The sequence below is a fragment of the Gavia stellata genome, chromosome 18 (genome assembly GCF_030936135.1).
Source record: "Gavia stellata isolate bGavSte3 chromosome 18, bGavSte3.hap2, whole genome shotgun sequence".
NCBI classification, from domain to species: Eukaryota; Metazoa; Chordata; class Aves; order Gaviiformes; family Gaviidae; genus Gavia; species Gavia stellata.
In genome coordinates, this window is record NC_082611.1 from 11171860 (window position 1) to 11189149 (window position 17290).

The following is a 17290-nucleotide window of genomic DNA, read 5'->3' on the forward strand; positions in this document are numbered from 1 at the left end:
GTTTTTTGTTGTTTTTTTAATGAGAGTCTGTACATCATGAGAGCTGATTGTTGAGTCAGCTCAACTGAGGACATGGTAATAGGTTTTTTTTTGGTGCAGAAACATGAGTTCTCAGGTGAAGTAGAAGGATAATTTCTAAACGAGATTTGCCACTGAAAAACTTGTGATTGTACTTGGGGTGTCAATCTGTTTTCCATACTCTGTAGAAAAATTAGGATGCCCCTTAACAGGTTTTTGATCTTGTTTTGGTGTTTGCTTTTAAAATTTTGGATAGCACTACATGTGAATTTTTATCTTTAAGGGAATAGTTGAAGTGTTATTGCTGGTGTAGAATGGTTATGAAAAAGAGAAAAATCATTCAGTTGGGCTAAAGTGGTTCATACTTAATTTTTTAGCTAAAGCATTATAATGAGCACTTGAACACCTTGCGCTTCTCAAATCCTTCTTGCCTTCTGATGCTCTTTCTTTCATTATTCATGAGAAAAAGTTCTGACTTTCCTTGTGGAGAAAAAAATTGGATCTCTCAGTAATAAAATCCACATCAATTGAGTTTTCTTTTGGGTTATTTTAGGTTAATAGTGTGTTTTCATTTTGTATATTTTGAGTTCAGGATATTCAACATACTGTTATTTTTAAATGAGTGCGCACAGACTAATTAAAATAATCTGGCTGATGCGTGATTTTGTATTGAGGATGTTGTGGGGGCAGTAGTGAGATTAATGTTTTTTGGTCTTTTTAAGTTGTTATCTTTTTTCCTGAAAGGTGGTTGACCCTACTCTAGCAGAAATGGGAAAGAATCTGAATGAAGCAATGAAGATGCTAGAAGACAATCAAAGGTATGTGCAAAGGATAACAACTACAAAAACAATAGGTGTTTGTGCTAAGGGGAGGATTATTAATGTTGCTGTCATTAAGCAGGAAAGAACTCATTTTCCTAGTAGTTTAAGGTCATATTGTCATTCTGAAGCTTCCATCTATACAAATCACCATTGTTTCTCAAATGATAGGATTTTTAAAACAAAGTTATGTATTTTTATGTATGTTCTGTAATATTCAGAGCAAGTCCAGCAAGTCTGTTTTTTCAGAGATGTTAGATTTTTCTTTTTTTTATTGCTGTGCAAGTAACTTTTAATTCCTATATATATGAGACTCTCCTGTAAGTTTGACATTTTCTGTTAAAGAACTAAAAAAGCAAAACTTAGGAACCCTTTAATGCAGCCTGAGCTAAACTTCTGTGTTGGTCTCATCTGATTCATTTATGAAACTGTTGTCAGTGAAATAAGTTGCAAACATGTCAGTATGCATTTCTGGAAGTCAAAGTCAATTACATATTTGATGTTATAAACCACAAACTAAATACATAGTTTATTCTTGTGTCTTTAACTTAGAAAAGTGGAGGAGGAAAATGAAAAGAAGTATGCACGGAAGGATATTCCTGGACCACTCCAAGGCAGGTGGGCAACAACAATTTTTTAGATAATGCTCTTTACTTTTCAGAGTTTGTAAAATACATGTAACATGTTTGTTTTCTAAGCAACTTCTGTATTAATGCAAACATAAACATTTAGCAAGCCATGCATTATATTAACTTTTTCCATACTCACATAGAGTAAAAAAGAAGATTGTCATCATACCAACTATTTCCATACTCATGCAGAAAAAAGAAAAAAAGACTACTTGTCCTTGGTGGCTGAAATTTTGAACTGTTGGACTCTAATGAAGTATTGGTGCCTACAGCTGTGATTGAGACTTAAAGTAAATGTAGATAAACTTGTGCTATAGAATAAAGATTCATTAAAACACCCAGATAAAAAAAAATAACTGGGACCAATAAGGTAGAAAACCTAAAAGAAAAAAAACCAAACCCCAAAACCCACAAAACTAAAAGCCCCTACCTTTTCAGCACAGCTGTCTTAAAAAATTATATGGAGCTCTTGTGCATAAGGCAGGTAAGATCATTGTACCTGAAAATTAAAATTTAAATTGGTTGTAGCCCCTTCAGAAGACAGTCCTGCAGGAGCCCAAGCTAGCACTTCAGAAAGTATTGCAAGATCTACTTAAGTTTTTTGGGTACGTAAACTAAACTTGTTTTTGAGTGGAGACACTGAATTAGCTTTTCTGAGAATAAAAAGCAATTTCAACTGTCAGAGTGTAAGTTCCTATACTACTGTAAATTTTAGTTGGAATTATACAAGTTGAAAGTGTTGTGGGTCTTTTCCTGTTTTACCATTTTAGAGTGCATCATGTCAGAAGTCTAATGTAGCTTTTGTTTGCCAGAAACTAATATTTGTAGGTAATTGTTTAAGAGATGTGCTGAGTTTGTGAGCTGAAGCTGGATCATGTGAAGGAAATTTGTATCCTTATCTATTACCTTACTTTGCTGTGTAGCAATAAGTAATTAAACGTTGTCAAGTCAAACTTTTCAGTCCAAATTTTCAGATTTCAGTAGATTTGTTTTTCTGTGAGTCTGAGTTCATACTTATTGAAGTGCCCTACTATAATTAAGTAGGGTTTTGAATTAATTGGTTCAGCAACCTCATCTTTGAGATCTCTTATTCTGAGAGTAAGGAACTGTTTTTGTTGCTATACTTAGCATGCTGTAAAAGTGCAGTGTTGTCTTCATGTCTCACCATGCAGTGTCCCAAATGGCCTCTTTGTTAGATGCTGGTACTTACCTTTTTTTTTTTAATGTGGTTTTTGTTTTCCCTTCCCTGGTATGCCAGTGGCCAGGATATGGTGAGCATACTTCAGTTAGTTCAGAACCTAATGCATGGAGAGGAGGAAGAGGAAACTCCACAGGCCTACCGGTAAAGCCAATATGAGTTATTGTATGTGGAAGATACCTGATTTTGTTATATTCTGATTATTATAGAACTTATACATTTAAGTGTTTTAAAGTGTAAAGATATTGTACAACCATGTAACTTTTTAAAGGCAACTTACTCTATATAGTGAACCAGAATAATGCACTAGGCTTGGCTTTCTTAAAATTGTAAAGTTTTCATTACTAATTACTAAATTGAATTATACAAGGGAATTGTTTCTGATGTGATAGCTCATTTTGTTTTCTACTTTCTGAAAGTTGTTTTAAGTCTGAAAGTCTTGCAAAACTTTGAATATCAATAAATTGTTTTACCATCTCTCCCTGTAGATTTTAAAGAAAAAAAGAAAATATTATTTGTTTCTATTTTTCTGTAAAATGGAAATAATACTAACTAATCTGCAGAAGGTTATGGAAAACAAACATTTGAAAAACAGTTTGGAGATTAAAAAACAAAACAAACCAGAAAACCCCAACAAACCAAAAAAACTCCAACAAACTAATAAAGGCTATGCCTGTAAAGATATTAAGAAACTAATAAAAGCTATGCCTGTAAAGACATGTAAAGTCTCCTGAGTTTTCTCTGCATGAGGAGAGAAAGGTATGTGTTTAATGCACTTTAAAGTCCCAATGCAGATAAGGTGCTAAGGTCCAACTCATGCTAGCTGATTGCCTAAAGAAGCAGCTGAGGTGTTATCGTAAGCAGCTAGGCCAAGTGAAGTGCAAGTACTTTTGTCTGCACTGGAATTTCAGTAGGTAATACACCATGGCAGGAAGGTGACTGTGGTATACTGTATGTCTCTCTGCTAAATATTTAAAATTGCATGTCAATAAATTCTGCCACTCTACATCTAAAAATACGCAAACCTAGAATTACTGTAATGTTCATGGCTTGTACTTAGTTGGCAGTTACTCTGTTCTGGCTTGCAGAGTTCAAAACGTTGGTGAACAGGGTCACATGGCTCTACTGGGACATAGTTTGGCTGCTTATATATCAGTGCTGGACAGGGAAAGACTGAGAAAACTTACAACAAGGATCCTTTCTGATACTACTCTCTGGCTCTGCAGGCTTTTCAGGTGAGTCACTGTTAACTTATGTGTGACTAGGTAGTGATAATTGTTTAAAAATATGTGTGACTGGACTGAGGATGTCAACAAAAGAAACGAGTATGCCACAAACTTACAAATACTCTTTGAAAGGTCTGAAACACATTGCATAATTTAAAAGAAAAAAAAAGAGAGACTGCTTGTTGAATGGCAGAAACTTATTACTAACATGGTTGCCATAAAAAAATCTTTTTATAAGGATTTATAAGGGCTATGTGGTGGAGCTAAGGGCCAAAGTACAGTTGCATACATATAGTTGGTCAAACGTTTAACTAAATTCTTGTTTCTTGAGGCATATGCTATGTTGCTGAGGCTTGGGGTACTTCATATTTTTAAAAGATGTTTTCAGTTAACTTCTCCTTTGCTTTTCCTGGATCTAGGGTTTTTTCAGTATGGTAGGTGACAATACTGAAATTTACAGTACAGTGAAATCTTTCATAAATGTCTGTTTCATCATGTAGCATAGATATCTTAAACTTTCACAAGAGAAGAAGAATGGAAATCAGCTGTGTTGGGGATGTTGGAGTTGCGGGGTGGGTGGGGGGTGGGTGGGTGGGATTCACTGATTAGAAATTCCTTTTTTGTCTTCCTGAAGCAAAAAAAACCCAAACACTTTCTCCCTGTCATGATACTTTCGGAAAATCTTGCCATTACTGGGGAAAAGATTTATTTTTTTTTTAGCGCAGTGCAAGATGAAATGGTAAAAATATAACTGAAATTAACTCAAATTTAGTAGTTAGAATGACAAAGGCAGCTTCTTACATTGATGGGCTCACCTCGATCATAGTTATTTTATAAATTCAATTATTATCTTTATCTGTCTTTGACTTAAAGATGTTGAAACCTTTGTGCAATGGTGAAATTTGAGAATTTGCAGGTAATCCAGCTATTTTGACAAATGTATGTGTATATAGAGAGTGTGTCAGTAATGTTTCTAAATGGCGTGGCTAACAAAAAGAAATATTCCTGTTTTGAAACAAATATTCAATAACATTGTGATTTTTGTGATTAACGCTGGGTATCTGTTGGACTGTGGTCCCCAAAGTTTTGTGACCCATAGGCAACAGCACTGAATAAATACTGTGCTGTGAACTGCTTCATACTTCTTGACATTTGTGTGGCTGTGAGCCACACTAGAGGAATTTCCCTTTGCCCATGTTAGATCACAGAACTGTTGTGTAAAGGTGAAGTAAATGTTTGCATGTGGGTCTTTCTGGAGTTTGACTCTGGAATACTCAGCAGCATTTGTGTACCAGATAGTCTGTGATAACCTAAGATGTTTCAGGGCCTTTATGTAAATTTGTTGATAAATGCCACTCTTAAATTGTGCAAGGCCACTGACTTATGTGTTGCACAAAAATGCTAGAAGAAAAATCTAGCTTGCAAGTTGCTTAATAAATTGATATACCTACTACTGTCACTGTTGCTGTTTCCTTTTCTGTAGTTAAGACAGCTGAGGGATTGCCCTCAATGTGGAACACTCATACCTTATCTCTTCTTTGCTTACTTTGCTCCCGTTTCTTGACTATAAATGTTAATGTGCTGATCTGAGTTTGATTCTTAGAAGGGTTAAAAACGGTGGGGGAAGAGCAGACACACATCCCCACACCCCCACGAGCCTGAAGGAAACAAGCCTAATAAATCAGATTGAAGGCAAAATAGCCATAAAATCATTAAAATATTCCTGGGGAAAAATATACTTCATTTCTGTAACTCATGTATTTAAAACATCTGGAAAACTGTCTTGCAGTGTGCTCAATAGATTGTACTAAATTGTGGTCTTCTTTTCAAACTCTCTAAAATACAAATGACATCAGTAATTTTGTGTATTACAAAATATCTTGATTTGTGATTTAATTATAAAGTTTGCAAGTTTCTGCCCATTTACCTTACTTCATGTGTCTCATTCCAATTTTACTAACTTAACTTAAAGAATGTCAGGTTGCATTCTTTTTAAAATTAACAGTCCAGAATTTACATATTTATTAAAACCAGATGAAGCCTTTCCTGCCCCGCTCTGCTCTTAGTAAGCAAGGTTTTGAACTCTGTAAAGGCAATCCTTAGGAACCCAGATGTTTTTTTCTTTCTTACTTTATCTCTGAGTCTAAATGAAAATATATACTAGGCTTCCCACATTGTTGATCTCAGCCTGTCTCATCAAAGTTTCCTTCTACGCTGTCCTGGGAAAATAGAAGATTTTTTTAATCTGTCGTCTTTGTCCACTTGTGAGCTCCTTTGGTCAGTGTTATTTTAGTCACTGAATTGGCTATTGGTTTTGGTGGTCATATTTACTCGGCTTTTCTTGCAGGTATGAAAATGGATCAGCGTATTATCATGAAGATGATCGTGAAGGTCTCCTAAAAATCTGTCGACTTGTTATTCACACACGCTATGAAGATTATACAATAGAGGGATTTAATGTGCTATATACTAAGCAGCCTGTCATATACATTAGTTCTGCAGCTAGAACAGGCTTGGGCCAAGCTCTCTGCAGTCAGGTAAAGTAAATCAGTTGGGGTTTTAGCTACAGGTAGAACCTACCTGGCTTCGTATTGCCTACTTGAAATTTAGATTTTAAAAATATATTCAGAATTTTCCTGCAAGAGACTGGTGCTTGCAGTACAGTCTGGTTACGCTACTGGCAGCAGTCTTGTAAACTGGTCGGGGATAGTGAAAGTTTTCCTTTAGATACATGTGTCTGCCTGGAACTTCCGCTGCTAGAATTGAAGCTTCTTTGAGATCTTTCCCAATGCTACTGTGTTGACTGAATACATGTATCCCCAAGCAAGCTGAGCAGGCTCTCTCTGCAGCTGTCCTGTTCCTTTCACACATTTGCTTGATCAGTGTTCCTCATGAGCAGATTCCCTTCACTGTCGTCTCTTCTTTGCCTTTCTGTGGACATAATAGATTTTTATAGCTTATAAAATTATATACATTTCTAAGACTTAGGATGATGTGTCTTGCCTGTTGAAACACAGTATGAAAAGGGGCATTTTGAAGAATGAGGACTGAGCTTTGGCCTCAAAAAAGTTGATTTTTAGGAAAAGCATAACTTTGGTGATTTTGAAAACTTACTTATTTTTCATCATGGTAGAAACAATAGCAATGTGACTAAACAGCAACACAACAGGGAGTGGGAGGGGAAGGGAGTCTGAGGTGAAACCATACTTTGATGCCAGCCAAATATCTGCAAGCTAGTAATACAAAAATGTTACACGGTGTGTCAGTATTGCTTTATTAATTGTAATTTCCAGCATAATTATAAAACATAGGCAAAGGAAGCAAGGTCCATACTGGGAGTAACCTAAATAACTGTAGTGGACCATACGTTTAAATTAAAATAATTTGTCTGGAAAAAATATTTTCAGGATGCATATACAGTCTGTGTTTTGCAGCAACGATACAGTAGGAGGAAGAGAAATTTTGTGGATGTTTCCAGTGAAAGGATCCTACGTGCTAACTTTTTTTTTAAACAAGTGATTGTTTCTAGATTGCATTGTGCTTTACATAAACTGTTGGTCATGGTGAAAAAGACCCGAGCCCAAACATACTGGATTTCCAAACGCTGAGTTAATGCGAAATTTCTACTGAATGATGTCCCTGTACTCTTATTTTCAATAAACATTACCCTTTTTTTAAAGGAAAACAGTTGAAGGAGAAGTAGGCTGTGCTGATCCCATCTCAGAAAGTCTTGTTTAGAATAGCAAGATTACCCCCACAACCCAGCGCTTAAAAGAAACTAGTTTTTTCTTAATTATGTTTAAAATTTATTGTTTTTGCCAAGTATTTATTTGCATGAATGTTTGTAGACTTAAATGAGCTAATTGAGGCCATATACAGACTTTCCTATTGCATACCTAACATTCAGTGCACAAGTGATATTTTTCACAGAATCATTATGGTTGGAAAAGACCTGTAAGATCATCAAGTCCAACCATTAACCCAACACCACCGTGCGCACTAAACCATGTCCCGCAGTGCCACGTCTACACGTTTTTTTTTAACGCCTCCAGTGATGGTGACTCCATCAAACTTGAACATGTTTTCAAACTTCACATGCACTGAAATGAAGAGTCAAGGTCTTAGGACCTTTGTTTTTCAAGTCTTTGGAGAAGGCAGGCAGAAGTACTACTAACAGGTTAAAAATGTAGACTGCAGAGAAATAAAAATGGTATCATAGATGTAACTTGTCTCAGCCAAAATGACTTTGGAAGTAGGTGGTAAAAGTTTATTGGAATAAGTTGTTGTCTTTGGTAGGTCAAGTGTTGCATGTAGTTATTGATCAAAACTTCTTAATGTAAGAAATACTGCTAACAATCAGTATTTTGGGAGTCTTTTGCTTCTGAGTATGGAGTAGATTCTGCTAATAACACTGGTGCCTTATCTTTTGTTTACAAGGTAACCTGTCCACATTAGGTGATCGCTGAACTTGAAAGTGATAGCATTTTATCTTAGATTTTGAGAAGTAGCGTATATTGTAGAGCAGACAACTGGAACTGAGTAATCATACATTAATTCAATTTTTGTTAAATGAAAGGATAAAAACAAAGTAGTCTGTAAATGTCATTTTCTTAATTTGCTGAACCTTCTGTTCAGTGATGACTATGATCAACTAGATTTCACTTGTCTAATGATCTTCCAAGTTAAAGATCAAAATGTAAGAGACGTTGATTCCCCATCTCCCCTTCATGTTAATGATGCAAAAGTTATCTGGAATTTGCCTCCATATCAAAGGAAGAACTTCAGACTTACCAGCAGGAATAGTCAGCTGAGCTGGATGATCAAAGTAGGCAGATTGCTCTCTACTCAGTAGTAAAGTGACTGTCAACCTCCAGTGGAACATGGCCCATGCACGAAGCACACATTTGCTTAAAGGATGTATTAATTGCAGGGGTTGTCAAGAAAAAGAGGATTGAGGTTAGGGTGTTGTACAGGGCATGGGTATCTCATTAGAAAAACTGAGTGCAGTTGATGTGCTAACTGGAAGTTGACTGTTTTTTTTTTTTTTTTCAATTTCTCCTGTGCTTTCTTTTCTCTGCTATTGATTTGATCATAAGTTTTTGCAGGAACCTTACTTTATAATGTAATATCCAGCTTTTTATTGTCATGTTTACTATTTTTTGTGTCACTCTTTATATTTCTGTGAACGCTTGAAATGAATATGTCTCGGTTGTTGAAATTCCATCATTTTTATTGCAGCTAGGATTACCCCTTTCTTGCATGTGCCGTGTGCCTTGTAACACTATGTTTGGATCTCAACACCAAATGGTAAGTTTGTCTTCCTTAAGAGCTCTTTTGTTTTTGTTTTCATGAAAAGCCTCATTAAATGAATGTCAAGTATGTTGTTGGGAAAAGCTTATTAATGTATTTACTTTTCCAACCTCTAAGTCTTCTGTGTTATAGCTGTACAAATTGCAGATTGAAATCTCCTAAAAAGCCAGCAGCTTGTATCTTGGTTTGTCATTTGCAAGGTATTTTTAATGGCGCATAGTAAGGCGCTTTTTAGTCCAAGATTTCTAGAATACATGTAGTCAGATGTACATTTACAAACTATATCATGTATTCGTGTTGTATTTTTCAGAAATGCTTTATCTGACCTTCAGGTTATTTTACCTTTGAGAAGAAGAAACTGCAAGCCACAAAGACATTAAGAATGTCTTCCAGAACTTCAGGATGCTGTCCATTTTCACTTTTAATGCATTTTTCCAGTTCAGCAGAAACAATTCTGTATTGTTTGACAAACATATTTTTTTTATAAATACGTATCTTTTTCTTATTGGTAACAGGATGTTGCTTTGTTGGACAGAGTGATTAAAGATGATGTTGAGTCTGGAAAACTGCCTTTGTTGCTTGTGGCCAATGCTGGTAAGTGCTATGGACAAACAATAACAAAAAAAGCATGCTATTTCATGAATATATATAAAATCCAAAATAAAAATATATTTTCTTTAAACAGCTCAGTGGTTGCATGTCAAGAAATATCAGGAAATATCTTAATGACCACACAATTATTATCTCTCTAGAGGGGTTTTTGTTTAACTGATTTGAAGTTGGATTGTACTGCTACAGTTCTGCTTATGTCGGTTGATATATTACTATGACTAGAACTTACTTTAGTGATTGCAACTGTCTTGTTGAAAATCAGTTTCACATTAACACTTCGGAATTTTTTGATGGATGTGCCATCAACATTAGCTTTAAAAATTGCATTTTTCTTCTAGTTAATTAAACAGAACTACTCATGAACAAAATTTGTTTTAAGCACAAATGAAGGAGATGACTGTTACTTGCTTTGGACTTGGCAAAATATCCCAGATGTTAATTTTGGTTTAGTTTCCTGTAGTTGAGGTCATACTTTGAACATATTAAAAATGTCTGCGTTTCTTATCTGAAGCTGCTGAGTCTTTTAGTGCCTAGGACATCTAATTTTCTAAGTATTTTTAACATATATTGACAAGTAAAGCAAATATCTTTATTTTTTTGTCTAGAATTCCAATTGCTTATAAGTCACGATGAACCAAATACGAATATTGTGTAGTGGGCTCTTTTTAAACATCCTCTTTCCTGCTCTTGTGTGACTTTGTTGACAACAGCACAAGAGGTCCTTTTAGGTAGAGTCCTAGTTTGCATTCTTATCTTTTGTCATTGCCATTTTTCCTTTTCAACAAAGGGACGCCAGGTGCTGGGCACACAGATAAACTTGGCCGACTGAAGGAACTTTGTGAGCAGTATAATATGTGGCTCCATGTAGAAGGGTATGAAATTTGAAATTTATTTCTGTATAACTATATTAATTAAAAAGTCTAACTAATGGACAGCACATAATTTTACAGCTAACCAGCTAGTAGAAAGCCATAGGACCATCTTTATTTTTGTCATATTAAGTGTTTTATATGATTATAATTTTGTCACTGTATGAGATATAGATTACTTTACATATACAGGAATAATTAATTGGAGTGGTTATTTCAGCATAGGTTAGTGGTTACTTACATGGTAATCTTATCTGCCCTTGCTTTGAAGAGCTTGAAATACGAATAAAAAGACCTTATAGGACAAGTCAGAGGAGGCATTATACAGTGATTATTGAGAATGAGAAAGGAGAATGAAATGAGTGTGGAAGAGGTGACACTTTAATGAAGGTTGTCAAGAAGACTGCTGCAAGTGCAGTGTGCAACATAACTGGGAGGAGGATTAAACCAAGAGGAAAAGAAATTCCAAGAACTTAAACAATGTTAATGAAGACTCCAGTGCTCTAAGATTATTTTTTTTGAGCCTGGAGTAGAGACTTTGTTTCTCCTGATATTTCATTGTATAGTGTTATATTTGCATTCTATTTATTTCTGATACCAAATTGATGCAGAATTATGGGTAGGACTTTGGGGAATGATTTCCCCAAAGGTTGCACTGAAACATTTTAGATTGAAAAGGATTTTTACTTTTGGGTTTTCAATCTTGGAATACCAAGTAGCAACATCTTCTGCATTGTTAATGAAAAATGTACAAACAAAAATTACCTCTCTTTACACATCAACATGAAATATTTAAACTGAAGATTAAAATGCTATCTCTTAATACATATTTAATATGTGCTAAAACCACTTTTCTTTTTCTAGTGTGAATTTGGCAACTTTGGCTTTGGGTTATGTCTCCTCTTCTGTAGTGGTATGTTTTACTATATCTAGAAACTTAATAATGTGCTCTAGATTTTAAGGTCATGATCTAATAAAAATACATATGGCTTATATTCTGCTTATTGTAATAAACTTCAGGCTGCTACAAAATGTGACAGCATGACGCTTACTCTGGGTTCCTGGCTGGGTCTCCCAGCTGTACCTGCAGTGACACTCTACAGACATGAGGATCCATCTTTGGTATGTTCAACTTCTCAGTCATTGTTCTCAAGATCTTGAAATTTTAATTTTGATCATGGTGTAGTGTCTTGTTCTTCATAAACATCTAAATTATAATTTGCAAAAGCTCCCCTATTTAAGCTGTGATATATTCCATAAGCTGGCAAAAATGGAATAATTGAAGAGAGGTTAATAGTGGTTTGTTTACTGTTTGTTTTCCTCTTTAGTCTTTAGCAGCTGGGCTGACATCGAGTCAGCCTGTAGAGAAGCTCCGTGCCCTGCCACTGTGGCTCTCCTTGCAGTACCTGGGCCACGATGGGATTGTGGAGAGGATAAAGCATGCCTCACAACTAGTAAGCGACAGCTTGTTGGCACATTGTTTATGGATACTTTGAGTATGGGTCGGAGACTGTTCCTAAGAATCCTCACCATCTGACTTAACAGTTTGAGTCTCCAAGCAGAAACAAAGTTCAGATAGCAGTGATAGTACAAGCGATGTCCAGATGGCTATCACAGAGCACCGTTATACTTAGGAATGTTTTTATAATAGCTGTTAAGACATCTTTTTGATTATTGTGATGCATTGTAGAAGAGTCAACTAAAAATACTGCAGCCATTGACAGTATAGCATATTGGTTCATATTGTGTTACAAACAAATTATGAAAGCAGAGTAAAGTGTTTGAGGGAGGGATGTGCTTTTACTATTAGATTGTGTATTTTATTAGGTTTTTTTAATGGGAAATAGTTGATCTTTGGTCTTTCTAAACAGTGAAGTAACATAATGACTTTTTTTGTCACTTCTCTATTTTAACTATTTTGCTTGAAACCTGTTCAGAGAAAGATTTTATTTTCCTACTCCACTTGGCATCATATTGATTTAAGTAATAGTAAATTATAAATGCCTGCCAAAAGACTTCAAAACATTTCTTCAGATACAGTGTCAAGTGCACTATTTTTGAAGTTGAGTCCTTGCCCTAGTAAAAATTAAGGTCCAATATAATGTGTTAGTTAAAAAATGCATTGTTTATGTGCGAAACCTTTTTCCTTAAAGGTACAGCACTTATAAAAAATTCAAAGAAGGGTAAAATGGCAATGGAAAGTTTCTGTAATGGTTAGTGAAGAAACTATTGGCAGGAAAGACCTAAAAGAGTGACAAAGTATCATTAGTCATTAAGATTTTGTGGCATCTGAGATTTGATCTTAGCTTTTATAATAGTCTATTAATAGTCTTAAACCACAATGTAAGAATGTCTTTTCTGATGAAAATAATTTAGAAAGCCATCATAACCAGTTGCTATGGTAGCTTGGAGAAAATTAATTGTTCTGCTACACACTGTGCTTTAGTTAGTCAAGGGAGTTGTAGTATCTCTGGAACTTTGTCAACAAATACACCAAGACTTTATTTTAATAAAAATCACTTTGTAGTCAGTGTTTTACTAAAACCAGAAAATATTTTTCTATTGCATTCTAAATTTACAAATAAGAACTGGATGAATCTTTGACGCATCGTAGGGGTTTGTTCGGAAATAGAAATGATGGTAGTGACTATTTAATGTTTTTCAGAATAATTTTCAACTTCTAAAACTGTGTGTTTGTCTCTTCCTTTTGTTTCCCTTCTGCTGTGGTCTTTTAGAGTCAAAGGTTGCTGGAAAACTTGAAAAACCTGGATTTCATTAAAACTTCGGTACAGTCTACATTTAATACTTTGGCTGTATAGCTTAGTCTTTGCTTGTTAAATGATAAGAATAACTTTGATTAAAAATTATTTTAAAATATTACTTAAATCATAGCCATTGTTTTGAAGATGCGTAGTATCTTTCTAATTAAGTTCTGGTGTTCAATTAAATTGTGTGGCTTGGTTGTGTGTGACCTCTAGACTGTATTTGTTCCATTGCTGTGTACTCATGCACTCAGTGGAGCTGACAGAATAATATCCAGAAATTGTTTCCAGAGGTTGATTTAATTCCATTTAAAACCTGGATTTGTTCAGTAATACATTTATGAAACCAGTTTCCATAAGCCTAATACATTCTGGCAGCATCTTACCCTGCTGCTGAGATGATATTGTGAACCTTGTGAAATTGTACACAAAAATTATCCCAGCTGAGGTTTTTACATCAGAAATAGTTTTAGAAATTGCATGTAATGTATTCATCCAAAATTCAGTTTCTGTGAGCTGTCCTGTTCAAGAGGGTTTGGTGGTTTTACTTCCCCCCCCTCCCCCCAATTTTGACGCTTGATGTGTAGAAAATATATTGAGCTTAGTTTTCTGGGGCAAAAGATAATTCATGGATCATTCTGAGTGACAACAACCATTTTTGTAAAAAGTATTTTTCCAAGAGTATTAGTGGCCTTGGGAGTTCAAGTTACCATAGCACTTCCCCCTTCTACTTAAATAAATCTTGCATTTTTAGGATTGTGAAATGTAGTCTCAGATTGCCTCCAGAAGTTGCCCAGTCCATTTCTCCTATCCCCAAAGCAGGTTCAATTATAAAGTTGTTATTCCTGCTGAAACTTTCTTGATGTTCTCCAATGATTCTGGGGTGATTTCCAAGAGAATTATTTTTAATGTTAATATCTGAAAATACTTAAAGCTAAATAAACTATTTAATACAGTGTATTTGCTGATGAATATGCTTAGGTTTCTTGCTTTATAGTGCCTAAATTTTAATTGTGCATACGTTAAATCAATACAATTCTGCTTTAACTGAATAGTGGTTTACTTTCCTGTGTTTACAGATATGTTTACTTACACCCCTAGAGTTAACTTCTAATACTGAAATAGTGTGAACTTTGTTACTGCTGTCAAAACAAAATTATCTGCTTTTTTTACCAGTCTAAGGAATTATACACAGTGTTAAATCTTTAAAAAAATATGTGAAAATATATTTAATTTTTTTTTTTAAGGTTGAAGATGAACTGAGTTCACCAGTGGTGGTTTTCAAGTTCTTCCGGGAATATTCAAATAGAGGTATGTGACTTATTTAAAAACAAAACCAAAAAAACTCTCTTTATAGTCTTTTAAACTACTAAGTCGTAAAATGAATTTGATGAGGTAAATGTTATGTAGTGCACTTCTCTTGTGTAACATGCTTTTAAAAAGGTTGTGAATGCTGATCGTAATCTAGTGATAGAATCCATACATGCAGTAGCTTCTTTTTTTACGTAGACTGCAGTGTTTTAAATTTTCAAACAAGTTATTTTCTGCCTTCTTGAGTGAGGAGAAATTTGCATATGATTTTGATCTTGAGAGGAGGTGATGGAAGTCTCTCATAAGCTGCAAGCTGTGTTTGAGTGTAGTGATGGGGGAAGATCTTGGTTTTGTTCCTTTTAAATTTTTAGTGGCTAGTTGCAAGAACGATGTTTTACTGATTACACTTGCTGTTGCAATAGTTTTTAAAATAGTGGAATGCATTAGGAACAGCTCTGGAAATACTGTTGTGGGTATACAGTAGCAACGCCACATGTGGCTCTGAGCAGAACATCCTTACTTAGACATGGTCTCTGAGAAAGGATTTTTGTCCTCTCAGTTACAACAGAGGATGTTGTGCTGTTTGTATGTGCGCACTCTGAAGGTGGGGACACATCCAGCTGAGATGAGGCAAAAGACTGCCAGAAAACTTTGTAGATTAGTTATGAGTGATTTTTGTCTGTGGATTTTTTGTGTTGGACATGGAGGAGGATTGGTTTTGGTTTTAATCTAATTAGTGGTTGCACTCACAAAGTAAACCTATTCAATTCAGGTCCAATGACTTGGTGGATTGCTTTGTACATTGATGCGTTTATTTGAAAAGCTTTACTAGGGAGAAGTCACCCACTTGAATTATAAGGTTGTAAGATGTTTGGCCATTTCTGCATGTTTTACGTGTATAATGGACTCTTAAATCCTTATTGTGTGATTTAAAACAGAAAGTAATCATTAAAACTTGATTTAAAAAAAAAAGTGCCTGTATACTCAAATTAAATATTGCAGCCTGCTGTGACAGGATTTTGCTTTGTGAAAACATTGGTTTTATTTCCATTGGGGCATTTGAACCTCAAAACTGAGACAAGTATTTTATTGGTTGTTTTTAAAACTAGTATATTAAACTCTCTGTTTTACTCCTAGCATTTGTTGTGTTCAACATACCTTTAAAAAAGATCCTTGTTAGTCTGCTTGAGGTCCAGTACATCGTGTAGATGTGTTACATTACCTAGGAAATGTAATTGTCTTTTATCTAAATTTTAGGTTGCCTTTTGTTTAATTAAATAAATAAAAATCCACTTCTGTGATTCTTATATCTTTGGATTCAGATCAAACCTCACATGCTGCACAGGCCTCAACTATTCCACACCCCATAATAAGCAACGAAAGACACATTTATGACACTTTCAATCAGTGGGTAAGAATGGATGCTTTTTCTCTTTAGGAAAAAAGAAGTGACAGTGGAATGCTTCCAGGGGCTCATCAGTAATTACAAAATCTTTGGTAGCCTAGTTTGATAGTTATTCTTGATCTGATATCCCTTACAAAACTAGTGGGCATTTTGGCTTTAAAAGGTGAATTTGCTCTGAAGTAAAGGTGTTCTCACATTTCTCATTATTTTACATGTAATTACTACTGAAATTATTATTGCATCTTAAACTGTTGGTAGTGGATTTTTTTCCTTGGTCTTGTGGGAATATGTGAGAACTTTAGAACTCTGTAATCGGCTAGATTCTTCATTGACAATGTCTGTGTATTCATGAATAGACAGTCCTTCTTTTCCAGATCTTAAGAGAATTAATTCTAGAAACCTGTGCTTTCAGAGCGCTGAGCACATAACTATTTTGGATCAATTGCGTAGTAATTGTGGCATACTTAATGACAGTGACAGTTTTGCAGAAACTTCTGACTTGTAACCCTTGTAGCTTATCCTGAATTTTCATGATTTTAAATATACATCCAACTTTGTTCTATCACCAGCAAGCTGAAGTATTTTGTTACAGGAAGTGATTTTGAGAAATACAGAAAACTGTGTTTAGCCTGTGGTTCTCCTTAACTGTGGGAAGAGTCTAGCCTGAGTCAGCGATTGCAGAAGGTCATGCTCTCCGTGTTTCTTTAATTGTGCCTTATCCCTTCAGCTAGGAGAGCAGTTGGCACAGCTGGTTCCTGCCAGTGGAGTTGATGTGGTAGAACTGGAAGATGAAGGCACATGTGTGCGGTTTAGCCCGCTAATGACTTCTGCAGGTAACATTCACTTCATCTAGCCACTTGTAAAAACTGGGATTTGCTATAGAATTGCACAACAATCTTCTGGTGTAAAAGCAGATATACTCAAGAAACTCTTTAGTATATTCTCCTATGGTGAGGATTTTCTTATGAACAAAACAGAACTTCTTTGCTTTATCATTCTACTGTGCTTTGGCATTGGGTGCATTTAGTGGTAACTCAGCTGTCATGAGTGACATTGCCTCACTACCTCTGCAGAGAAAGACTTCTACTGATTATTTTTTAAATTCATTAGGAAAAGCAAGGGGAAAAGCTAT

General features: G+C 35.2%; 1 protein-coding gene across 2 annotated transcripts in view; it reads left to right on the forward strand.

The window, feature by feature from the left end:
- PDXDC1 (pyridoxal dependent decarboxylase domain containing 1) overlaps positions 1–17290 on the forward strand; it is a 32356-nt gene that overhangs the window by 6663 nt on the left and 8403 nt on the right. For both annotated transcript variants that reach the window (XM_059826686.1, XM_059826685.1), the window contains 15 exons: positions 763–836; positions 1389–1454; positions 2724–2807; positions 3752–3898; positions 6237–6426; positions 9128–9196; positions 9715–9793; positions 10599–10683; positions 11545–11593; positions 11701–11802; positions 12009–12134; positions 13416–13466; positions 14690–14753; positions 16076–16164; positions 16886–16991. In XM_059826686.1, the coding sequence (XP_059682669.1) occupies positions 763–836; positions 1389–1454; positions 2724–2807; positions 3752–3898; positions 6237–6426; positions 9128–9196; positions 9715–9793; positions 10599–10683; positions 11545–11593; positions 11701–11802; positions 12009–12134; positions 13416–13466; positions 14690–14753; positions 16076–16164; positions 16886–16991 (1381 nt within the window). The remainder of the gene's footprint in view (positions 1–762; positions 837–1388; positions 1455–2723; positions 2808–3751; positions 3899–6236; positions 6427–9127; positions 9197–9714; positions 9794–10598; positions 10684–11544; positions 11594–11700; positions 11803–12008; positions 12135–13415; positions 13467–14689; positions 14754–16075; positions 16165–16885; positions 16992–17290) is intronic.